Here is a 26,599-nt window from a genome sequence, read left to right on the forward strand (position 1 = left end):
GTTGCTGTTCACAGACCAAGAAAACCAGTTTATTCAGACATTAAGGAAGTGGATTTGGCATCATTGAACTCTCCATCACAGCCTTCTGTCAGCCTCATTCTGCGGTTCTTCTGCCAAATCGCTTTTTATGTAGCTGAATGTACAGCAACAAAAAAGATGCATATTTCATACGTGGTTATCAAGTGAATCCAAGCAGCTTGGCGCAGGCTTCAGAGATGATGTTGGCCGACAAACATGACATCCCTGCCCTCTTAATCAACCTCCAGTGACACTCTGAGGTCTTGCATCAGTCCTCGCAGTGTAGTCAAGCCTCTCGAGGGGTCTCAATCCCCATCTGCTGACAATGACTGAGACGACGACAGCCGGTCCTCCACCTTGTTCAAAAGACGGTGGCGCTGTAAAGCAGGCACGGCTCAGTCTCAGGAGGAGATTTACGTTTTGATTTGAAGTGGAAGAGTGGAGGTTAAATCCAGTGATCCCTACTGTGGATTCATTCGCAAAGAGTGATGTGGAGCTAAATGCAAATCATACATTATCTATCAGGTTAACGCTGCATGGTAATCTCCTGGGAGGATTAGTTTAGTCACAGTGTAGCTAAACCCTACTAGCAAACATCGCACTGATGTTTTTTTGGTGATTGACTGTAACTAGTTGCAGTGACCACTTTCAATCACAAAGAAATTGCAAAGGTAGGAGGCAACCTCCAAACAACTGCAGTGCGACTGTTGCAACTCATCTCTTTGCAGTAGACGGGTTGACTCAGCTGGTTACATTTTGGTTGTTTTCCTTTATAAACGCAAGCTTGCTCAGCACCTGTGTCATTTTGCTGTTGAGCTGTGAGCGTGAATGGTCACTCTCTGTGGAGGATTTCTGTTTCAGATCTATGAGCTTCTGGCAGGAATGAGTGTAGGTAGTAAACTTGTGCATTTCTGTGTATGTAGACAGCAACAGATTTGCACATGCGTTGATGCGCAAAAGTCGCTTTGAAAACAGGGACCGATTGCATCTGCGACGCAACCGTTTCAGAGGCAGCAAGATCTCTCCTGCTCTTAGTAATGGCAACACGTTAACAGTTGCAACAACCAAACAGCAGTGCACATTTTCTGCTGTCATTTTTTTATCATCTGTAAACTACCCACAGTCCTCCGTCACGGAAAAAAAGACATCCCGGAGTGTTTCAGGAGAAGCTGTCACAGCCATGAAGCTGTCACAGTCTTAATGACGGGTTCCTCAGCAGCTGACAGCTGTAATATGAGCTTCAGCTACAGCCTGTATTTCTTTTCCAGTGCTGAAAATCACTGACACTCACTGTGCAATCACAGCCTGTATGAAGCCACGAGTCCTTCTATTCAATTATTCACCCAGCTCCAACAACACACCACCGTTCTCCACCTCCTGTGCCTTCGTAACACCCTCACTTCAGTTACCATCGTCACAACTATCACGCAATCAAAAGTAAACGATCACTATGGAAAACTGGAGCTGGGATGAAGGACGACACAGAGGAAGAAGCCGAGCTCTCTGCAGACACATCTTCCAGAGCTTTCTCTCTGCTGCACTTCTTTCCTCGTTTCATACTGCCGTCGTGCTCTCCAGCTACACGCCGCCCGTCCTGTTCCTGCCTCGTCCGAGAGACAAAATTCTCTTTCCACTGCAGCATCCTTTATTTTCAACGTATTTATCGAGCCACCGGTGCTGACAGATCGGTCTCTGGGGACTCATCCTAACCCTTGTCCTCCGAACCTCTAATCATGAGCGGTGTTTACAGGGACCAATTAACCAGTCAATCTATCAGCTTTCCTCGCTGACATCTTCATTTTACAGCACCTCCCTACTGCGGCATACCTGGACCGCCAAGTGGAACTAATGAAGCGGCATAAATCAAGCACATGCCGTGCTTTTACAAGAGGGAAGAGTATAGGTGGTATAGTGGGCTACGCTCCATTATCAGGCCTTCGGAGGGTTGTAAAACACAGGTATCTGGAGGATTGCCTTGGCCCTGCTCTCCTATGCTTTATTTAACTCTCTCTTCTCCTGATGCCCAATTTGCAGTCCTCTAAGTGACACCTCAACACCACAGCGGTCTGCCTGAATTTATTTCCAGCAACAAATGGCATTGAGCTAAACAAAGCAAAGGTGGCGGGGGTAGAAGAAAAGTCACAGGCTACAAATTAAATGAATAATACTCTGAATTACGCAGTATCGCCTCTTTTGCAATTGAGCTGCCTTCAGCAAAAAAAATCCCACAATGGCTGCGAGACGTTAAATATTTATAAGGCATCGTCTCGAGGCTATATGGTCCGGGGAAAGCAGTTTCACTCTTTTATTGAACTAATATATATTCCCTACACATGCCTGTGCAAGCTGAAGAGCAGGACTGAGGGAAAAGTGAGAAAACGGAGAGAGCCAGAAGGTTGTTTTTCTTTTCCGATCGCTGATTTTCTTCGATTACGTCTGAACGCGACAGCTGAGGAAGTGATCATCTCGTTCTCATCCACCGTGCATAAACATCAGAGCCGAAATGCCAGCTAGAGGGAAAAAAAGAGGTTCCCAGGGAACTTGAAAGCATCATAAATCCCCTGACTCGATAGTGAAACAGAGAAATAATGAACATTTTATCAAACCCCGAGAGCTTTATATTCCTGAAAGTTACTCAACACAACTTCGAAGAAAGTTCGCTAAAAGTCACGAAAAGATTTTGCACTTCTGAAAAAATGATCTTCAAACACGGTGTCGGTGCTGCAGCTCTATGTTGGCCACTGGTTGGTGGGACCGACGTACCTGCACAACTTCAACAGCCGCGCTGTCCCTCCGACCATGTTTCGCCTTTGTTGTTTACAACAAAGTCACCATGTTCCCTGACCAGAACTCAGGAATGATTATCGGAAATAACTCATGTCATACAACGATGACGTTTTAAATCCAAACAAAGGTTAGAAATACATCAGTTGAACCTTGACTGGCTGCCAGAGGAATACAACGAGGAGGAGGAAACTCCAGGGTGAATAATGTGAACATTAAAGGTCCAGTTCACAATTTTCCTCTGGGAGTCTTTTTTCTCTTTTTATTCATTTATTTATGAAAAACAAATACAAAATATATTTGTTTTTCATAAATACATCTTTGGGACTTTGAGCACCATCATGTTAGTGGCATTTAGTTCCATTACATTCAAGAGATATTCTCCTAAACTCACACCAAAATCATCTGCAGGGAGAAACCAGACCAGAGGGAAATTATATACAGTGGATTTTTTCAAAGATATTTTTCACTGCCGTTCCAAACCTTTTAGGTGGATCTTTGCCTCCACTTTTATAGTTTCAGATTTTCCACGAGATTTGGGGAGAAGGCTGTCGCTCCCTTTCAGCAACCAGACCATTAGAGAGGTCTGACTCTAATGTTAAGAACCAGTTAGGAGTCCTAAAATACTCGAGGACCCTGGTAAGTCAGTATCTGCTGAACAAATCATCCTGATTTGATGGCATTTCCTAATATGGCTATATATATATATATATATATATATATATATATATATTTTTTTTTTTTTTTTTTTCCCTCAAATCAGCAGAGTTTGGAGGGTTATCCCGACTTTCAGCTCCCTGCTGCTGCTTCTTTAACCATTTTTCCCTCCATTACATCCAGACATGACAATGAGGAGGAGGCAAACATCAAGGCTGCGAACCGCCATGGGGAAGGGACAAAAGACGCTGGAAGGCTTTCAGACATCAAGCACCGTCTGTCTTGGCTCTCAACAATGAAAGACCTTTTTCTCTTCATTATGTCGATTTGCTTTAAAGCTGTTTCGAACACCAAAGCACCTGTCTGCTCCTCTGTCTGGTTTATTCTGCCTTTACTCCCATGCAGATGCTGTGTGCTCGTACGCACTGTACAGACAGCTCTCATTATTGTCCTACATACAAGCCGGAGCCCTGGCTCTTCTATAGAGCATGGTTTCCTTTAGGTGAGCGAGTAAATAGATCAGCAACAGGGGGAAAAACCCCCCCACTTCCTGTCACATTTTAATTGCAGTGGTGAGATGAGGAATGGCGTTTTCTCCTGACGTCATATTCAGTCATCCATCATTGCCTCTTCCATGGAGTGAACTTTAGGGAAAACTTCATTTTCCTCCCCAGTGAGGGCGGAGAAATGCCATTATAATGTGTTTTACTCTTCCTCCACCTCCATTTTCTCCTTCTGCCCCTCGTTTTTTTTTCATAATTCCATTTCTTCTTTTCTCCTGATACTTTCTCCTGTCTCTTGTCACTTTGCTTCTTCCTCTCATTCATATTCTCTCTTTCAGCCACAGGGCGTTCAAGTTTCATTACGAGATAAAATGTATTCAAAGTGGGAGGCAGGCGGAGGGGAGAGGATGGAGAGATGGATGGATGCATAGCAGCCTGGTCAGAAAACACCTGAGGCTCTGTGTGTGTGTGTGTGTGTGTGTGTGTGTGGTGTGAAATAGTGAGAGAACAACTGTGTTTGTCTATGCATATTTACTAAAAATTGGCATTTGTGCCTGTGAGCATTTCCCGTTTCTCTGTGTGACAGGATGTGTGTGTGTGTGTCCTGTATGTTTACAGTGAGAATGTGTGTGAATGTGTTTGTTTGCCAGCAGCATGTGTTTGCATGTGAACACTCCTCTCTCCAATATTCCAGCTGTTTATGCATACTATCTGAACAAACACACACACACACACACACACACACACACACACACACACACACACACACACACACACACACACACACACACACACACACAGAGTCATTTCAGTTTAAGCACAAAATAAAAACAAAGCTTTTTGAAGGTTAGAGGATATTTAGCGTCATGATTCTTCTGTAACATGTACTTCTGTTCATGAAAACCATCAGTAGTTTGAACGTTTCCAGCACCTGGAGACAACGTTACTGCTGCTGGCATTAAAAAGCTGCTGTTGGAAATGAGTAAAGTGGCGTGGCATCAGTTTTGTGACTGAACAGGTGGCCTGATTACAAATATTATGCATTTGTAATCAGGCCACCTGATTACAAATACATACTATGATGAGCGTGTGTTTTATAACACACGCCCACAAAAAGGAAAATATATATAGATATAGATATCATTCTATATTTATCCAGTCAATAATTAGACTGGATAAACTAAGGTTTATCCAGTCTAATTATTGAGAAATTGCACAAAATTTTGTGCAGGATAACGCGTGTGTGTTATTGCTGCTGGAAGCACTTATTTATTCAGAATAACGGGGGAGATGTTCTCAGGACAGGTGTGTAGTCGGTGCAGGTGGATGCTCAGACCCTGCTGTGACCCTTCACTCAGTCACCATGATGTTTTTGGCTGTTGTGCTTAATTTGCACCTATTCATAAATCTGGTTTTCAGTCAGGTATCACATTTTGATCTTCTTGACACCTCGGTGTCATTTTCATGTTTGAGAAGCTTCTTGTGGGATGAGGTCATAAGAAAAATGACCGGATGCTGTGGTCAGAGACGAGTCGATGGCTTTCATTTCTTCAAAGCTGCTGTTTGTGGACGTTTCACTTGTTCTTTTTAGTTTTTGTGTGGTTGTGCTAAATCTGTGATCTGAATAATTACACTTAACGAGTTCAAATCTGATATTGAACAAGCACATTAAAGTTTTTTCTGTCTGCTAGAAAATGACCAGCTAGAGGCGTCAGAGTCTCAGAGGTGGGATATATTTTGGAGATGATAGCTGGTAGAGGCTGGAAGAACTTCTTGACCATTGCTGTGTTTCACTGTAAATGATTAAATAAGCACAGTGGCCTCAGGGAAATATATTTTGCTAACCCCTCCATCCTCCTCACTTGAACATAATCTCTGCTATTTTGGGTCATTTGTTGAAATGCAGCATAAAACACCAATATGTGATTTTAATAAAGTGACTGCACAAAGGGCAGACACTGACGCAGTTTGGGATGAAATCAGTCAGACTCACACTTGACCTCAATGCTATGTAAAGGAGAAATTAATGAAACATTATTGAATCTTATTGGGTTTAAATTAATCTGTTTTCATGGGTAAAGTTTGCTGAAATACTTTTTTCTTCATTATGAGTGAACGTAGGTGCTTCCTGAGTAATGACGCCACGTTTTGAAATGCCAGTTGTTGTAAATTATGTAGGAGGCTGGCCTTTCCAAAGATGAAAAACAGCCACTGAGTTTGATAGTTTGCGTTTGCTGGAAGAGCACCGGATGCTTCATCTTCAGTAGCCGCTATTGTTCAGAGCCTGATCGTGATTTCAGTCACACTCCTGCAGTCTGTCCTCTGAACGTTTGAGTCACCGGTGACGTCCCGCAGTCAGCACAGGGGGGAGCACCGGTGTGTTGGAAAGTAGAGTTTGCAGAGCAATAAGAACTATGTACACAGAAATATGCAGACACTTTTGTAATCACTGCAGAAAGTCTTCTTTTTTTTGATCAAACACCCAGAAATCATTAGAGGATATATTATAAAACCAAAATGATGTCATGTTGGCCTGTCATCCTCGTTCACTGGATTTCTCTGCAACATCCCCGCTGCATTGATTTAACGACCTCATTGAAATGAAAGAGGCTGCTGCACACTTTGACACACAGCTGAAGACGACCTCAACGAGGCCTGAAGAAGAAAGTTCACGCCGGAGCCGTCTTAAAAGACGGAGGAGAAACACCTCCACACCTAATGGCGCTCTGATTTCAGGGGGACCCACTCCAAATGTGACATTAATTGCTTTACCAAAAAATGTATCATCTTGTCTAATTATAGGCAGACAGTGAATTAAGTCTGCAGTAAATGAGTCGCTGGACCTTTCAGGGCTTTCTTTGCCAGCTTTTGACTGACAGGAGAACATGACAGGCTGGCAGCCGGCTGCCCGCAGGGAGACAGAAATCAATAGCAGGTCTGCAATGGCGACGGAGACGAGGTGACTCGGGCTTTATATCAATGGATTAGTGAGAGGTAGCGATGCTGCACTGTGAAAATGTGAAAGAGATTAAAAAGGGAGGAAAATAAAAATGTGAGCAGCGACGTGTGTGTTTCAGTTCCTGTGTGTTCTGTGCGTGATCTTTCCTGTTTGCTGCCCTCGTGCAGATGGAGTGTTTGCAGAGTGTGTGTGTGTGCGCGCGCGCGCAAGACAGAGATGGTCATCTCCTCAATAAATCGGCGTGTGATTTAATGGCGTGTCGTGATGTGCTGCCGTTAGCTCGATGCTTTTAATCATCTTGAGGGAAATGTAGATAGTCATTTGAGATTAGTGGGCACACACACACACACACACACACACACACACACACACACACACACACACACACACACACACACACACACACACACTCTGTTAAAACAGGTCGATTCAGTTTTATTAAAAAACACTTTTCCATCGCTGCGAACACGGCTTCACCTTTAAAACGTTTTTTTCTTCATCAGAACTTTTTACTAAGATTGTGGTTTTTTTTTTATTTCTGTGTGGATTAAAGACAGAGGCTGTTGTGTTAATATTAAAATTAATGAAAATTTTTGACTCTTTTTTTATTGTTTTTTTTAATTCAGTAAAAAAACCCAGTTTCCTTGCATTATTTATTATTTAATTTATCACAAAAAAGCATATTTTCACTACTTAATGTTAATACTTGGATAGAAAATTATGAAATATATGTAAAAATATATACAAAGAGTTAGGGCTAATTTTATGTAATTTATGTGTGTAATTAACTATAATATGAGCTCTCACATGAGTGCCTGTGACAGAGAAAATGCTTCAGTCCTTCATGTTCATCATCTGAGGCTTTCCTCTCTGGTGCTTTTGTTGTGAAATACTTTGATACTTTATTTTGGCAGCATGAATAAGTTACTCTAAATTCCTGCAAAGTCTGAAATTACTTTCACTCAAATGACCCCAGAACACCAAACACAGGAGCTGGTAATATATTAAATAGAGATTAAACGAGCTGCTTTAGCCACAGAAGGAGACACCAAAGTTCTTCTTTGTTTCCTCACATGGAGATAATAAATCATACAACACTTCAATAGTCTGCTTTATAAGACTTTCAGTGCTTCACACAAATATACATGCCTGTATGTTGTTCTTCTGAAGGTTAACATGGATTTAAAGCATAAAAAGAATTTCTGACTCGTAAAGAAAACTTTTGTAACCGTGAAACGAATCTTTAGTTATTTTGATCAAAGCACTCGTGATTCGTGTGGTCTTGGAAAGCCCTGCAGTTAAAGTGTTCTTTGTAAACCACAGTGCAGTGATGCCATACTCTTTAAAATAGGCCACATGAATGGGAACGACTGTGTGTAGGGGGATATTCAGCTTTACGTTCAGTAAAACGATGCGCTGTGCTCCAGCCTGCAGTAATCATTCTGCAGCGTTGGCTTTCTGCAGCACTGTGCAATCACATTAGAAAGGTGTTCTCCATAAGACAGGCCACTCGGATAAGCATAAATCTACATAGCAGCAATTTTTTGCCCTCAATAAAAAAGTTAAATAACCGCAATATGCTCCGACCTGCAGTCGTCACATTAAAGTGTCACCTCTCTGAAGCACTGTGCAATCATATTACGAGCCGTTCTCCGTGAAAACGGGCGCTCGCATGGACGTAAATCTGCAGAGACGGACTGAATCTGTGGGAGGACGGAGAGCCCAGAACCTGGCCTAACAGTAATCTGCATAAAGCTGTGGTGTGAGGAGGTGGCTCCTGTGGAATATGTGCTCAACATCCCACGACAGAAGGAGCAGAGCAAAGCCTCCAATCTGATGGTGGCCGTGGAGAGCCCCGACCTGCTGACTGGATTCTGCTGAACACGCTGGAAGTAAAACCTCCCCACCCGCCATCCTCCTCCTCTTTCTCCATCCTATCTGGTCTCTAGTCTTCCCCTCCGCCTCCATCTCCTCCGTGTGCTCGGCTTTGTTAGACTCCTTCTTTCCTCTGCCGTCATCACCTCCTCTTTGTTCCCTTGTACACAGACTTCCTTCTTTGCTGTCTCTTTAGCATTCTTGTCTCTTCCTCTAATCATCCTTTCCTTCCCTCCTCTTTGCTCTCCTTTCATTTAGTCTGTCCACTCCTACTATTATATTATTTTACTACTTATTATTTTGTGTCTCTTTCTAAATAATTTAATTTTTCCTCTGACATATTCTTCCAATCCTGTCCCTTTTTTCTGTTCTTCTAATAGTCCCCTCTCGCTTTGACATTAATCATTTTTCTTCTAAAACTGACATTTCCACCAATTCTGTCTGCAGCCAAAAAATCACCGCTACATACGCCTTTGTAGCAAAAATAAGCGTTTGTGATGACCAAATGTGCACATCGATAATCATCAACAAAGGTTTCAAAGTCACTGTGAAGACACTAAAGGAAAATGCAGACAAAGGAAGTGAAACACTTCCTGTTTCCTGCCAGAGTCATGATCAGAAATATCAGCAAACTTTCATCTCACATCTTGTTTTGATAAGTTTGTGGTGATTAACGCCTGATGCCTGTTTGGTGGTTTCATCATTTCACCTTTTCTTTAACTTTTACCATGCAGCCCATCCTCCCAGTCTCTGTAACACCGTGTGCTCTGGTCACTACGACTTTTACATGTTACAACTTTTCGTACTGATAAAGACCTCGCATGTGTCCATCCATTCATTCATTCTACACCAAAGTAATATATAAACATTGAAACCTTCCTGGTCAGATTTTTACATTTGGTCCGCTGCAGTGTTTTTGTTTTTTAAAGGACTTTTCTGAGATTTAATAAAATCATCCTGTTTTCTAATCACACGACAGTCGAAATAATGAACTGCCTGTACAATAAATGTGTCATTTTACACATTTATTTGGTAAAATGTGAACCCAACGAGTTGTGGCAGCAGATTTCTTTACTGTTGAACTCGCACTCTCTTTCTGATAATAATAATGGATTGCATTTATATAGCGCTTTTCAAGACCCTCAAAGTGCTTTGCAATTCCACTATTCATTCACTCTCACATTCACACACTGGTGGAGGCAAGCTACAGCTGATACTAACATAACTCACAGAAAAACCTGTTTACACGACAGGACGGTAAGTTCCACCCGTCCCACCCACTGGAGATCAGAGTGGGCTGTATGCGTGTGTGACGTTCCTGCCCTGGAGAGCGATGGGAATCAAAACATGAATGAATAGTTGGCTGTAGTAAGCTAGCTGTTGGTTTTCAGGAGGTTATTGTTATTTTTTCTTTCTTCTTGAGCAGCCAGTTAAGAAAAGCTCTGCAGTTTTTGGCCCATCAGTTTGACAGCTGCTCAATAATCAATCAATAAATGGTACCCTTTCATTATTTTGGGTGTAATATAGAAATTTGTTCTTCAGGTTTGATAAATTGGAGGACAGAATCAGTCTAAATGTTGCTTGAGCTCTAACTGAACTTTTCTTTTGTTTTTTTTTATTTGTTGAAGACATTATTAGAAACCAGAACCTTCAAACGTGAGATCAAGGCTGGCATTTGGGGATTAACTTGAATCCTCATGTGTCATTCCGTTAGCTTTGAGCATCTTACTTGGTTAAGAAGTTGTGGTTTGAGCAAAAACCAGGAACAGATATAACACATGTCACAGGGCTCCATTTTCCAGGTCACGGTGACATGCATGACATGTCTTCACAGCACTGCTGTAGGTCTGCTACATGGCCGTGCTGCTTTATGTTGATTAGCGATTAAAATGAAGGGTAACCTACAGGTGGAGGAGGGTCTGTGGGTCCAAAAAGGGGGAAATCCCATCATCTAGAGACTGAAGTGGGCAAGCAGCTCATGGCTGACTCACAAAAATTACAAACGAAGCAGCTGCAGCATGAATAAGACATTAATATATGACTGCAGCTCGGACCCACGTTAACGTCTGACCTACATTCTTTGATTTCCTGTCCAGCACATCTGTGAACTGAAATTTTTCTCCTGCTATTTGAACAATAAAAAGAGAAATCATTTCTTATCAGCTCTGCACTTTTATATATTCATTTTATTTATTTTTAGCACCAAGTCAGAGTGTAAGTTATGCATCTCAGCAGCCCGGAGGCAGACAGGCTGCTGCCTGCTAATATAAACGCTGTCTCCTGTGACGCTGACAGTACTGGGAGGAGGTAATTGGGGTCTTTAGTCTGCAAACGGCGTCTCTCTCAATGGCGTTATTCACCCAGAGAAATCAGACGCAAGAGGATCGCATCTGCTGTCCACTGCCGAGGTCGATTTTTGCCGCGCTCATCGTTAGATGGCCGGTTAACTTTTTGGAGGAATAGGACCTCGGCCTTATTTCCTCGGTATTGTTGCTATAGCGATCAGGAATATCCAGCTGAAAATAATGACGTTTTTTTAACCTGCGCTGCACTCTGCAGACTCCGTCTGGCAGCATCGAGCAATAAGATTACCCAGTGCGTAACCTCTGCTGTTTGCTCCATCGCCAACTGTAATTGTCTGGAAAGTCCTGCAGCAGTAATTTGTAGGACGGACCCTGTGAGCGGATTGTGTATGGGGCTTTCTATCACCGCTTAGAGTCTGTGTATGCAAATTAGGGCCACGCAGATATTAGTTACAACTGACAGGAGCCACTGTGTTAAAGGGCCTGCTGTGCTACCAGAATTAGCATGTTCAGCTAGGAGGACAAATGAGATGAGAGCGATCCTTTAACGCAGGGCAAACGTGGAGAAAGGTTACAAAGCTGTTGTAGTCCATGCTCTACTCTAGACTTCATTTTACTTTTTATTTTCTGCACACTAAAGGTACACAATAAAAACTCTGTAAAATGAAGGAACTGTTTTTCTGATAATGAATTTTACAATTTACATAAACCTCTGTAAAAACAACATAATGGCAGAAAATTACCAGGACACAGGCTGCTGTGCAGTACTGCACATTCCTGCATTACATAAGGACGGCGGGTAGAATACAACACTGCTACACACCCTACTACATGTGCCATTAAATAAGTCACAAGGATGACAAAAATAAATCATTCTTATAGCTGAGTTTGGAAAAACACTTTAAAAATGTTTTGTGTGAAATTTTAATGCTGGTTGTGTATCTCTGAATGAACCAGGACGTCAAGTTCACTGATATGAAAACACAAGCTTGAAAGCTCACATAATATTCAAAACTGACAGTTTTCTTGTCTCAGACAAAGTCCATTTTTTGAGTGGCTCCATGTCTTTGTCATTTAGTACAAACTGTTCTTATAGTGCTGTGATGAATGCAGTTTACTTAAAGCCAAACACTAGGAGAAGGACAGGTTTGCTGGTGTGATCACCAAAGTGTCTACATTTGTCTGTGTCAGGGAGGAAAAAAAAGGTTTTCTATTGCCAGACACAACCGTCTGCAAACAATCATGGCTGATACTAAAGGAAAAACATCTGTCAGGTCAAAAGTGCACGCCTAAAATATTTCAAATATACTGAAATGCAGTTTTCTTAGTTATTTCTAGACATTTTCTGATAAAACCTCCAGCAAAACATCTCCACAGTTTAACCAAAAAGCATTTCCCTCATGTTCCTAATGGTGTCAACATCTGGAAAATGCCTCGTCGTTGCATTAAAGACAAATGATCACAAACGGTGGTGAGGGAAGAGCAGAAGTAGAAAGTAGAAAAAAGGGAAAAAGAAACAGGAAAAGGGAAAGTACCTTTCTTGTGAGTAGCTTCATTTTTGGAGCCTTTGGGGTCTAATAAAAAAAAGATGAGAATTAAACACAGCATATACTAACAACACGTTACCAACTACACGTTGTTTGTCCTCGTTAAGGAAAACAACCGCGTTGTCTATCAAGGAGCGAACAAGACAGCAAGGCTCGATTATCTACGGTGTCGCAACACTCTGCCAACACTCGGCCGGGGTGAGTGTGTGGCAGCGGGGGAGACTTGGGGAGGGGCGGGAGGAGGGGGGCAACATACTGTGAAGGCAATAGCAGGAAGGAGGGATGCATGAGACTGTAGAGAAACAATCTACTGCCATACTGCAGCGGGCAGGACAGGAGAGGCGATGCGCTGAGATGAAGAGGAGGAGAGTTGCAATGCAGTTCTGTCAAGAGGAGCTGAAGTAAAACTAGCAAAATGCACTACAGGAGATGCAAGAGGCCAGAGAGAAAGAGGAGGAAGAGGAGGAGGGCAGGGAGGTGCAAAGACTACATGTCAAACTGGCTTCATTTAAATTTTTCCCTTATCTGGACGCTTTTGACCTCGGTAATTTTGGGCAACGGGTAGACGGTGACTTACACATTTCGCAACAACTCGAATGAAACAAAGCAGCCGATTCTCCGTCCCCATCGATATTTCGACTGGCAACAGAAATGGCACTAACCCCAAAGGAACATAGATAAATGATCGCCAATCTGAGATGTAATTCCAATTCTTCCTATTAATATGAAGTCATTTGGCTGAAATGGAGCCCATCTGGATGACAAAAGGTCCTACTTCAACCCCCCAAGAATGTAACAGCCTCTCACAAATGGGCCACATTATATCGTAGCTGAGAAAGAGAACTTTTAGTCTGCACAAGGCTGATTGATAGTGGAAAAATGCCAACCTGCTAATGTCAAGGAATCAGAAGTTAAAGCCGAACGATTCATTGCTCCGAGGTCTTTCCCCCGTTCGCCCTTGGAAAGACAATGACTTAGCCCGATGTGCCACTGAACGTCAGTGGCTCATCGGATTGGTCTAAAAAAGTTTAAGAAAGGAAACAAAGTAGAGATTTTCTTCATCAGCACATGCTCACAGCCGCAGGCTAAACTGTGATTTAACACCAAGCCGTCTAATTTTCTGCAAATCAAAGACTTCCAAATCAGACATAACGTCAGAGTCGACCTTCAGGTATTAAACGGTTCTCATGCACTCAACAGCAAACACATTTCTTTTCAAACTATTTATAACTACACATTTTCTCTTCCAGTTACTCAGAATTATGAACAGAGGCCAACAAAACGTCCTATCGATACACGTCGAGGAGATTGTCTTCCTTTCGTAGCTCATGTTTGTTGATCGATGTCCTATTTTGTCTCTGAACTGCACTGAACTGAGAAAACCGGGCCCATCCTGCTTTGCTGTACTTGACAACTGCCAATGTGAAGGATGGCAACTACACCCAGTAGAAGTCTGCAAGCGATATTGTAATCTGTCACTGTCAGCCTGAAAAAAAAGGGAAATGGCTTCTAAGATAGATGGAAAGTATTCGTCGTGACCATGAACTGTTGTAGACAGGTGACTTAAACTCTATAATCTGCCCGAATCCACCAAAGGCAATTTTTCCTCCCTCCTCTGTGCACGACAGTCTCTCCGTGTCAGGACTAAGCCTGGGCTTAGCCTCGTGGTCAGGCGGCCTGTCGAACATCTGAGCACCTGATCCTGGCATTAATACCACAGCAGCTTTGGTTTTTTTTTTTACTTTTGCTTTGCCAGCAGAGGGGATCTCGTAACGCAAGCTAATTACTAGCACTGTGCACAATCAATTCTCCTGGCTTTGCAGCAAAGGTACAGAAATGAAACCCGAGGAAAAGAAAAAAGCTCGCCTCTGCGTTCGAAGCAAAGATGCTTTGTCAGACAAATACAGGGTTTCCCCCGAATGCTTTTCTCTCTACTTTATACCCCAGACTCCCTCCATCAGCCGAATGTTGGACGCATCTGCCACGTAAAGCCCGAGAACAGCAGCCCGTGGCCTGATTGTGTGGCGGAAGTGAACAATTACACGCCAACCTCTCCATCAGGCTATTTAAATGGATTTGGTGGGCTTAAACCTTTTTTCCTCTGGCTAGTAATTAGAGGTGCGACGGGATGGCGCAGGAGGACCGAATGGCCCTTTATAAGGCAGTATTCCCCTCCTTATAAACTTATTAGCCACGGACCGGTGGACTGCAGAGGGAGGAAGACAGAGTAATGTACCCATCGACTCCTTTTACACATCTCAGAGTGGCTGTGTGCAGCCTGAAGCTAAAGAAGGTTTTTGCTATCTGAGGATCAAGAGGAAACAATAACAATGTGAGCTATTTAAAGCAAACAGAAGAGGAGGGGAATTCATTCATTTCAACAACATGGCTCATTTGACAGTGCTCTAATTACCAGCTTGATCATTTCCTGTTCGGCTCACGATAATGAACAGATTTAAACTTTTGACTGCAGAAATTAGTCCGAGCACTCTCATTCGCCTCCTTCCTCCACCTCTTAGACTCCTCTCAGTCCGTTTTGGTGCCCTCACCATCCTATTCAATATTCCTCTCTTCGCTGCCCTTGCCGTTCTGCCTCCTCCTGCTAGACGCTCAACCGTGATCAATATTTTTGTCATAACTCTGGGGAGAGTCACCTCTGTGACGACATTAAAATTCCTCGCTCCTTGCAATATATCCCTCATCCAAATTTCCTGGCTTGGAAAGGAGAGGGCCATTACCTTGAATACTAAGAGAGCCACAAGACCTTCCTCTGGGTGAGACTGCCCACTCACCCGAGCAGATTTCAGCGCTTGCATCCTTGTAGAGTTGAGAAAAAAGAGGAGGGTGTAGATATTGTAGTTTGCATCCCAGAGCTGCTTATTCAAGACTGCTGCAAGTGTAATACATAACTGAGGAACACTGGGTCCGCTGGGAACTGTGTTAGCATCAGAGTTCCAGCTCTAAGCGAGCACAAATCTGTTCTGTGTGCAGTGCGACACCCTGCATTTCACTTCTGCCACCTGCACTTCTTCCTAATCTCCCATCGTGGGCAAATCCCTCCAACTTGGTCGGCCATTTGTGTCTTTCTCTTTGTCTTTCTCTCCCCCCACTCGCTCTCCCATCCATTTTTTCCCCCGCAGCCATTCCTCCATCCTACGCTCATTACCTTATGCCCATTAATCCCATTAAGTAGCCATTAAACAAGTGCTGATAACACCAAATGAACGTCAAGCTCCGAGAGCTAATAACTAAAGTCCCACCTCGGCACGTTCAACCCCAGCAAGGAGAGAAGGAGGAGGAGGGAGTCGCACAACACAAGAGAAGCAAAGAGTTGTGTAGCTTTGTGCAGCAACAGCTCCTCCAGCTGTGTAAGGACAAAGTGAGGAGGAGAAGGAAAAGAATCTCTCGTCCTCTGTGCATATTTACTCAGGACCACCGAAGCAAAGTGACGCAGTGATGATTTTTCAGTGAGAGGTCTTTGATGATTTTGGTTTTTGATATCAGGAGGAGGGAGCTTTGCCAAACAAAATAAAAGGACTGTTTCAAGGAGCAAACTCGAGCTATGAAGCAACAACGGGGGCCGCTCAAGAGTGTAGAAGATGAAAACCTGCTGAAGCACAGATTTTAAAGCTGGTGAGTCTTCTCAGGCAAAAAGCCCTGCCTTGCAAACACGGGGGGGTCGGAGGGTGGGGAGTTTGGTTCGCCAGTGGCCTGTTCAGGTCGAGCCTGAAACCAGGAGCTCGGTCCGAGTCATTGCCCTTGCTGCTGCTCGGCTTGAGTGATGAGGAAGGACAAGGTTATGGCGGAGAGGGAGAGGAGAGTCGCAGTTGTAGTCGGCGCCATTCATCAAGCGTGCACGAAGACACACACTCGGACACAAGAAGAATTACACAAACCCTCCTCTCCCTCATTGGTTCCCTCGCTAACCCCCCATCTCTCCCTTTCACACACACTCCTTTATCTCCACAGCGCCGTGTGGCCATTCATTACCGGGTTAGTGCATCAGAAGGGCTCGGTGCTGCTGTCTGAGGAAGTAAAAAAACCTCCTGTATGACCTCACCTGCTACCTGCTCACCTGAGCAAATGTTTCAAGAGTCAGATGCTAAAATAAAGGAGGGCTAAACAGATAAATAGGGGACAGTTTCTTTATTAATGAACTTGTCTTTCAACCACCGATAAGGAAAATGGATATGCAGGAAGAGATGAGGAAAATAAAAGGAAGAGGGATGAAAAATGAAGAATAAAATATAAGAGAATAAAATAAAAGATCTGATCACTATGCAGAAATAAATAAGACCAAATGATGTGTGATGAGCAAGGAAACTAATAAGGAAGCAAAAATTAAGAACGCAGCTATAAGCAGCAGACAGAAATAAAGAAAAGGCAAAGACAGATGTGAGGTTTGGATGAAACACTGTAAAAACTGAGAAAGCAGGAAAAGAGAAAGGAACGTAGGATGAAGTCATGGATTATAAACAGCTCGTCCTGAATGTGTCATGAGTGCTTGCTCTCCTCTGTCCAGCAGAAGAACTAAACTAAATCAACTGGAAGCTTTTTGCCCATACACTGGACCCCTGCACCGGATCACTGGAATTTCCTCTCGTGCTGCCATAGTCATAGCTTGGGGCAGATCTCATCACTTCCCCATCTTGTCCCCTCCCGCCCTCCATCTACTGTGGCAAAATTAGCAGGGCTGGTGCTAATTGGATGAGCATGTATGATGTGTAGGAGGGAAAAAGAGGAGCACGGGGAGCTCACAAACAAAAAAACAAGAAAAAAACGAGGGAAAAGACTATTTATGACATGCAGCAGTGGTGAATGAAGAAGAAACACCCAGTGCATCATGGGAATCCCCCAGCAGCCTACGCCTTTTGCAGCATAACTAAGGGAGGATTCAGGGTCACCTTATCCAGCCCTAACTATGTGCTTTAGCAAAAAAGAAAGTTTGAAGCCTAATCTTTAAAGTAGAGATAATGTCTGTCTCCTGAATCCAAACTGGAAGCTGGTTCCACAGAAGAGGGGCCTGAAAACTGAAGGCTCTCCCTCCCATTCTACTTTTAAATACTCTAGGAACAGCAAGTAGGCCTGCAGTGCGAGAGTGAAGTGCTCTAATGGGGTGATACTGTACTAGGAGGGGCCCTGGATATGATGCTTTCAGGACTTTGCACGTGAGAAGGAATTTAAATGTATTTCTGGAAACAACCAAGATCAGCAAGGTCAATGAAGGGAAGATAAATATCTATTTTTTATCCCTGTAAATACTAAGAAATTACAGTAGTCCAGCCTATAAGTAATAAATGCATGAACTAGTTTTTCAGCGTCACTCTGAGACAGGATGTTTCTCATTTTAGAGATGTTGCACAAATGGAAGAAAACAGTCCTACATATTTGTTTAATATGTGCACTGAAGGACATATCCTGGGGTTCCTCACACTGTTACTGGAGACTAAGGTAACGCCATCCAGAGTACAATACACTCAGTTTGTTGTGAATTTAGATTTACATTTGCTATGTTCCCCATCATAAAATAGACATCAGTTTTACTGTAGACAGAATATCTCAAATAGCACGTGGGAGGCGTTTCATCCAGTAAAATAACGGTGGTACACAACAAGAAACAAAAAGATATTTGAAAAGCAGGTCAATATTAAAAAAAGACACCAAAAAGACACCAAAATGGATTCATATAAATAATATAACAGTGAAGCTAAATCTAGCGTGTTTCCACTCCAAGTGCTTCACACTACAAGGCTCGTGCATCCATCCTGCACCACACAAATCCTTCTCACTCTCGCTCTGATGGATGCTTCAGGGCCAGTTTGGGGTTCACTGTGTTGACCGCCTGATGTCACCTGGATGGTCCCAGGGTTTGAACCACTGACCTTTCAAGTGGTGGCCACCCCACTCTGCTTCCTGAGCCATAGTTGCCCCAGGCACTGACCCGACCTCCTCGGGCAGCTTGTTTCGTAGCTGTGCGGCTCTGCATGTGTTCACTTCTGCTGGTTTTAGTTAAAAAAAACAACAACTTTGTTCTGGTCTAAATTGGAAATTGTGCAAAAGACAAAATGAAACTGTGTGACGCGCCCGGTGTGTTCTCAGGGTAATACACAGTTATCAGTGTGTCTTCACCGTGTTGGAGAATGTGCACAGGTGACGGTGACGTTTCCACTACAGCAGCTGAGAAGCATGCTAGTTGAAGGAGCCCTTCCTTAAAAAGCTTCTAAGGAAACACGTTCGAGCGATCCGTGTGCTGAATGTCACATCATTACAGACACGTAACTTATTAAAGTGTTCCCACTTAGCCTGCTATGGTGATGATTATTTTTATTATAATACCCCCCATGCTATTCTAGTTCTTCCTTTTTTTGCTCCCTGCCTGACTCCCCTACTGTGCAAGTACATTTTTTTTTTGTTGTTGTTTCTTTCCCCCCGAGTTTACGAGGCCGCCGAGCTGTCAAGCTGTTTATTTCATGGGTGTGATTAATGCAGGGGTGTAGTCGGCTGGTAGGGGACTCAAACAAACACACACACTTACACACAAAAGACTGCATGAATGAGCAAGTCGGAGAGATCACGCTGTGTTACTCTGTCGACCTGACAACCATGACAGAGTCTGGAAGTTCACGTCGGGCTGTCTGCTAACGACGGCCCCTGACACAATTAGCTGAGCACATTATATAAAAGATGGGCTCCTCCTCCTCGTCCATACGTATCTTCATTACAGATCTGCGCTCGTTACAAATTTACCCCAAAACAGAAAGTATCGCACCCGTTTGAGAACATCTGAGCTCATTTAAATAAACGTGTCTGTGTTACAGGGGACATTGGGACTCTTATTATTCTGTGCGTGTGCGGCACAGCGCCGGAGAGTAATTTCATCTGCATTAAAATTTTTTATTACATCGCATTAGAAGAAGGAAAAAAAGATTAAAGCTATAAATTCAAATAACTGCCACACAGGCCTGTTTAAATCCTGATTTGTAAAGGTCAGTGCAGTGCTAGCTTCAGTAAATCGCGCGGGAGTGTTGCCAAGCAGAGCTGAGGAGAAATCAAATTAAAAAAACAGAAATGATCTCCAAAATCGACTCGCGACAAACACCTGAGCAAACCCTCAGCAGGTCGGCCATTCTGCAGCCACGGCAGGTTTAATAATGCGCACTTAGTCACAGCGAAAACCCTCCGCTCCTCTCAACTCTGTCCTGCGTGAACCAAGATATCCTGCTCACACAGATCACCGTATAATGGGTTCTACCATTATGGGCTCAGCAAAGAAAAAACAGAAGAAGAGAGAAGCTCCATGGCAGCATTCATAAACAAAGCTGTGATTCACTTGTGCACATTCTGTGTACCTGTGTGCTCAGTGTACAAAATATTAGCAACACCTTTAAGTTTCACCTGTTTCTGATTTAGAGACGAAGGGCAGATGCAGAGCAGCAGACAAATAGCATCGCATGCTGACCTGATGCAGGCAGCGTTAGGTAATGTACGTCATCCCTCCAGGTTTGATCGCCGCCAGAGATCCCAGAAAACATCTGGGTGAGAAGTGAACGGCAGAAATCTTTTCAGGTTATTGAAAAGACGAAGGCGAACCTTCTTCCTACCCCAGCAGATAACATGCCACTTACTATATTACACACACACACACACAAGCAAAGTGCTTAACAAATATATTGGACCACCAACAAATTAGTGGTTTATGCCACGGCTGACCTGAATGGACCAAGCAGGTTCTGTGTGTCGCAGCGTTTTTGTGTTTCTGTCTAGAATGAATTCGGATAAAGTCTCATGTTAAAAAATACATTTTCAAGGTCAGCTTCATGATTTATTGGTGGGAAACTGACAAAAAGTCTAATAACTTAAAATATTCTCATCTTAACATCTAAAGATTTAAAACGTCACGTCACATTTGACCTCTGACCTCTCCTTCAAGGTCAACAAACTGATGTGAAGGTCAAAGTTATAATAATGATTTATGGAGATATTTAAAACTTCTTTCTTACTCCCATCTTTTCAATGTCAATCTTGTTTGTGTTGGAAACATTTATTTTATTAGGACTTTTTTATGTATATTTTTCATCTAACAGGTCATAACCATTTAAATACAACAATTCTTATACTAGTATGATGCTTTATCTTATTAATATATTTTTATTATAAACCAAAATACACTTGGTGTTTATTACAAAACATTTAAAATATGAATAAATCATGAAATAAATACTACACATGTACTATATTCATATAAATAAAAAATTATACAAAAATTTTAGTAGGGTACATTAAAATGTGTTTCAGTGGGTTTATTAAAGTATGTTTAAAAAGAAGAAAGAAAAAAATGAGAGCCGCCTCAGAGGGGGAAGCTCTCTGAGAGCTTCCTGTTTTTTAATGTTTCTCGTTAATCCAGCAGAATGCACAAGCTCTTTAATTAAAAATATAATCATGTAATATCTTATCCATGAATTTTAAAGTTTACAGTTTAAAATTCATGAAAAAGCAGTGAAGCACATTATTTTGCATCCCTGAACAGTAAAAATGAGTTTTAGTTATTTTTATTTTACATTTCTAAAATATTTGACAGATGGTCTCATACCTTTGTGAAGCTGTGTACACACACACACACACACACACACACACACACACTGATCTGATCACAACCATTTTACATGAAACAGATCAGATCAAATTGAGCCAAGTGTAAGGGCCATTTAGATATTTCTAATTATTAATTAATGGTTTGGCAAATCTTGATAATAACCTGAAAAGGTTCACTTTTCACTAAAACTTGGACAGCGCCTAAAACGTGCGGTGATTGGTGGATGGGTTCCCGTGTGCTTTTGAGGTTCATGTTAAACCTCCTGCAGACCAAACTGCTGCCAGGTAAGACTCGAACTCCTTACACATCCCACTGCTCTGCTTCTGATCAGACTTGGAGGGGAACTGAGCGTACCTCTCACTAACGTTTGAACCAATCTTCATCCGTTAAGTGACGACAGTAGGACAAGATTTACTGTCTGGACTGCAAGGTGCCAAGGATAGCAATGCTTTGGCAGCCATATATAAAAAAAAAACCAAGTAAGGCACATGTTGTAACAGGTGATTAAAGGTTAATACTTAAAGAAGACGTGTTGATAAAAGCTGGAATATCACCGGGGTACCAATATTTTGTACACATGACCCGACAAACTAAACGGAAGACATTAGAAATTTCTCACATCCACTTTATAAAATCTCAGTTCTGGCAGTTTTAAACATGCAGCAAGGCTTAAATGTCAGAAAAGCACGAGGGGAAATCAGTTTGTCTGTCTGTTCAGATGCTTAAAGATGCTGTAAATGTATTTTTTAACCCATTGCATTAGTCATAGACTTTGGTGGATACGGAGGGCTGCCCCAGTTCTCTCATGTCCAGTCTGTGTTCCTAATGCAAGAAGGTTTAAAGTAGAAACCTCTGACATGTGTCTTTATGGGGGCTTCCATTCAGGGAGGTCACTTAAAACTATATCGTCATCATCATCATCATGAAGTCATGGTCAGCAGCACACTCATGGGAGAGAGGCACATTACCTTGACCACCAAAACAAGCACTCAGGATACTGTGTGGATACCAAGGAATGTAGCCAACTAGCTTAGTCCTTACTGGGGATTTTGTCGTCTTACCATATGATTGTGGGTAAAAGTGCAAGGCTGGACTTGTGTTAGGGGAAAAAAAGGTGGGGGGGAGGGGGTTTGGGGTCTGACACCTAAACTGAGCCGTGGGAAGAATTACCTTTGTTCCATACTGCAAAGGGCAAATACAGAGATCGACAAATTGAGAACAGACAAAGACATTGAAGTGATTAAATATACAGCAACAAAGTGTCAGCAACATCGATGTCTAAACATGTTATTTTCCTTTTTTCAGTGAAGCTAATAAATACAAACCTTTTTTTCTTTGGTGACATTCTTGGCTAAACTTGGCTAAACAGGCATTTAGAGAAGGTAATAAAATGCAAACACAGCGCAGGTCTTTTCAGGGTACGTTTGGCTACATTCCTGTTTTATCCGACTGAGTCTTGGTGGCAACGCCTACCTTTAAAATTTGGTCGGATTCTGGCATCGTACCCCGAAACCTTGCCCATGAGCTTGTCCAGAAATTCGGACGGTGGCATCGGGGAGGCAGCTTTCCTCGCTGCAGCTTCTTTGGATGCTGCCAAGCTAGAAGAGAGAAAGGTAGATATGGTCAGCAAGAGAGGAATGGTGGATCCCAACAGATTTATGCAGCCTGGCAGTGTTACAAACAAACAAACAGTTACGTTCCATGTAAATGATCCAAAATAGCCTGATTAACCCCAAAGATTACATAAACTCTGTTCCAATAAAACCCTCCCATTCAAACCTTTAACTGGCAGACATGTCTGTGAAGGTTCTTAGTCATCCAGGTCATCGTAGTCTAAGGAGCTTGGAAAGAAAAGCATCTGGACTTCTATAAGTTGCTTGAAGACATTTCATCTGAGAAGCTCCTTCAGTTCCAAGAGCAAATGGTGGAGAGTCCCAGATTTTAAGCCCTATGGGAATGTCCCCCCAAGAGGGTCATGGATTGATCCTCTACCTCTACATGAGCCAAGGTGTGAAAACGGGTGTAGGTCACAATCAGCCAAGTTTCGGGTGAATCCATAGTGAAGCCTAGTCCCACCCTATCATGTAATTTACTAAAGCCAAATGGCCCAGGATGTGAGTGGGCATTAAGGCATCTGGGAAGAGATCTCAATACTGGATTATAGATGGCAGAGAGTCAGTGTCATAAGCCCTGCCCTCTGTTCAAAGATGGTCATTCACAGTGGAGATAAATGGCTTCTTTCACTCCTCTTTCAAACCATCTGTCTTCTCTGTCCAAAATGCTTAAAATCTGGGATTCTCCACCAGTTGCTCTAAGAACTGAAGAAGCTTCTCAGATGAAATGTCTTCAAGAAATTTACAGTAGTCCGGACGCTTTTCTTTCCAAGCTCCTTAGACTTTAAGTGAACCTCATTTCCTCATTTCAATGACCACATCACCATAAAAAAATTACAGAGCTAAAATCACAAGTTAGTGCACTTTCACCCAAACATGATGTTTCTCAAACACCGATGAAAAGCAGCCATCACGAGTCATTATGCCATGAACACAGGCTGTCATGTGTTACAAGGAAATCTGACGAAAGAACCAGAGCATGGCTGAAGTGTACGAAAAGCCACAGCGTACGTACTCACATGTAAGTCTGAGCTGTCGATGGCCTGAGAGCACATCTTTTACTCCAGTTTAAACAAATTTGGTAACAAAACACGTTCATTTGTGATTCTAATCTACAAAAACAATGTACCCGTGTGAGAAAAAGCTGACAGGCAGATTCTTTGTTGTTGTTGTTCATTTTAACAAAGAGGTAGCTCACACTAATAAATGATTAAATCAAATATCTTAAAAATCACCTTTGGTCCTCTGGAGGTTATCCCTGCTGGCATAAAGCAGCTCCCGTCCACACCACAGATTCAAATCAAATTAAATTTATCCTCATTTGATTTCATTTCGTTTTATCCATTTTAATTAAAAACTGAATAATTAAAACTTTAAAGTCTGTGAATTTAACGCCTGGCTACAAGAAACATGCTTTTTTCTTTTCATGAAGTTGTTACTCAAACAAATGCTTTGATTCACTTAACCAGCTCCCATTGATTTTGCAGTTCAGTTCTTTACCTTATTAAGCTCATCATGCTCATTAGATGCTCTCTGCATAATGCCAAATCCCCAGCACAGCCTTGAGCCCACAGACATACAACGAGTCCAGAGCAAACAGTCAATAACGCTGAACACACAGACGATGATGGACTGCGCTAAAAACCAAAGCGAACAGCTACAGCACATCAAAGAAAGACAAACAGGCACCAAGCGGCTCTCCTGCTGCCATGAGGATCACCGTGGTGACCCAGCTGAAAATACTGGTCTTGACAGATATAGTAAATGTCAGTGCAGCTTGGGACATAAACGCTCCTGCATTTATTGAAATGAAGATGAGCTGTGTTCGTTACCTACAACTGTGGCAAAAAGTCCAAGTCATTAAACTTCCCACTGCGAGGCCTGAAAATATACTCAGCATTTTACTGCAGGGGAGCATTCCTAACTCAGAGCTTAAAGCTAAACAACAAGGGGCCTATTATGCTTTCTGTTATTTTCTGTCATATTAGTTCTCTCATAATGGCAGTGAGGAAATTTCTAATGATGAGGTCAGCGTCTGTACAAGTTCAGTTCAATTCAATTTTATTTATATAGCATCAAATAAAAAAAACAAAACAGTTGCCTCAGGCACTGGTACAAAAAGCTGCAGGCTGCAGTAAAAACTCTGGGGTCTGCATGATGCCACCCACAGGCGGTATCTTCATATGATTATCAGACACAAAGTTCTGTGAACACACTGCTGTTCAAACCTCTGTTTGCAAGAGGAGGCCAATCAGAGGAAAGCTGGATTTAAAGGGAGGCAGAGGATGAACTGAGAGGCACAGACCATCAAAGTGAGTCAGTCTGCAAAATCTCACTTCAATTTATATGGCATCAAACCACAACAACAGTTGCCTCAGGGTAATTTATAGTGTAAGGTAAAGAGCTTCTCACCTGGAAAGAAAAATCTGTATTTAGAATAGGACTATCTGAAACTCGTACATGTAAAAAAATCACAATTACATCCTAATAGATTCCAAAAATCTGTTTCCCACTCTTGAAGCCTTCCCGAACATCCTTACTTTATAAAACAACATATCTCCAAAACTTTGGATATTTCAGATCTGAGCACCAAATGCAAGCTTCTGCAGCTTTTCCAGCTGTCGTGACTCCGAGCTGATTATTAGTTATTGATGTGGCTTTTAGCTCTTGTGCCACAGCCTGTTTAAACCCTGTGGAAAGGCACGCCTCTGGATTTGGAGTGAAATGCTTGGCTGCTTCAGTTGGATGGAAAGTGAACTGACAGTGACTCTGAACTGACCCGTGGCCCGACAGTGGAGCTGCATTAGTGGCCACTTGTAGTACAGTTTGTATTTCATTGCATCATTTCCTGCTGGGTCCAGAGACAGCACGGACAGCAGTGCGATCCGAGCTATAAATACGCTGCTGAGCTGACCCACTTCATCTGACCGCAGCTCCACAATGAACTTTGTTATCCAGGAAGACATGAGAAGAACTCTGAAAACCTTTCACTGTGTCAGCTTTGTCCTAATGAGTCGATGAATTAATCAGCAATGAGGACTGAATGAGGACTGGGTAACTATTAGTTTCTGTTCTTCATTCTCATTCATATTTTTTTTATTTTTTTAAGTGTAATTAGTTTAATTAAATTCTACAAATACACTTTCTTCCATGTCAGTGTCCCTAAGAAAGTAGATAAAAGCATGTAAGCATTTTTCTAGCACCTGTCATGACAGTAAAGGGGTTACCCATATGGAAAAGATATATATAAATCTTATAAAGTTTGTATCTGTCTTGTGTGAAACTTGTAGGAAAAGTATACAAGAGTGAAAACAGATATAAGATCCCTTGAAAAATCATATAAATGAAACCTGTATGTTTTGGATACTTACTAAAACAATATATGAAAGTAATGAGAAAGTGGCCACTTTCATGAGTAAATCATATAAGCCTTATATGATTCACTATATGAAGTAGGCCACATCTTATGCAAGTCTTTTATAAGTTTTTACTATTTCTTTTCCATATGGGTAACTACTGAACATCATAATCAGAATACTTTATTAAACCCAGAGGAAATTATGTGGTCACTGTTGCTCCATGACAAAAAAAGCAAACAAGTTAAAGTACTACAGTTAAAGTGAATAGCTCGAATATAAAAATATCCCTGATATAATACACAAAAGAAATATAAACTATGAAGTTGAAATTAAGGTACCAACAGTGAAGGATGTGCAGAACCACGGGGCTTTGTGCTTTCAAACTAAA

At 42.3% G+C, this 26,599-nt stretch overlaps 1 protein-coding gene across 4 annotated transcripts in view; it reads right to left on the reverse strand.

Annotated features, from left to right (window-relative positions):
* The window catches only part of glra1 (glycine receptor, alpha 1), a 137,796-nt gene that overhangs the window by 88,266 nt on the left and 22,931 nt on the right, over positions 1-26,599 (reverse strand). For 2 of the 4 annotated variants that reach the window (XM_063492712.2, XM_063492720.2), the window contains exons 2-4: positions 22,713-22,837; positions 22,410-22,421; positions 12,635-12,673 (exon numbers count right to left, since the gene is read on the reverse strand). In XM_063492712.2, coding sequence (XP_063348782.1) covers positions 12,635-12,673; positions 22,410-22,421; positions 22,713-22,837 — 176 coding nt within the window. The remainder of the gene's footprint in view (positions 1-12,634; positions 12,674-22,409; positions 22,422-22,712; positions 22,838-26,599) is intronic. The other 2 variants (XM_063492731.2, XM_063492739.2) reach the window with 1 other exon arrangement.

Source organism: Pelmatolapia mariae, linkage group LG2 (genome assembly GCF_036321145.2).
Source record: "Pelmatolapia mariae isolate MD_Pm_ZW linkage group LG2, Pm_UMD_F_2, whole genome shotgun sequence".
NCBI classification, from domain to species: domain Eukaryota; kingdom Metazoa; phylum Chordata; class Actinopteri; order Cichliformes; family Cichlidae; genus Pelmatolapia; species Pelmatolapia mariae.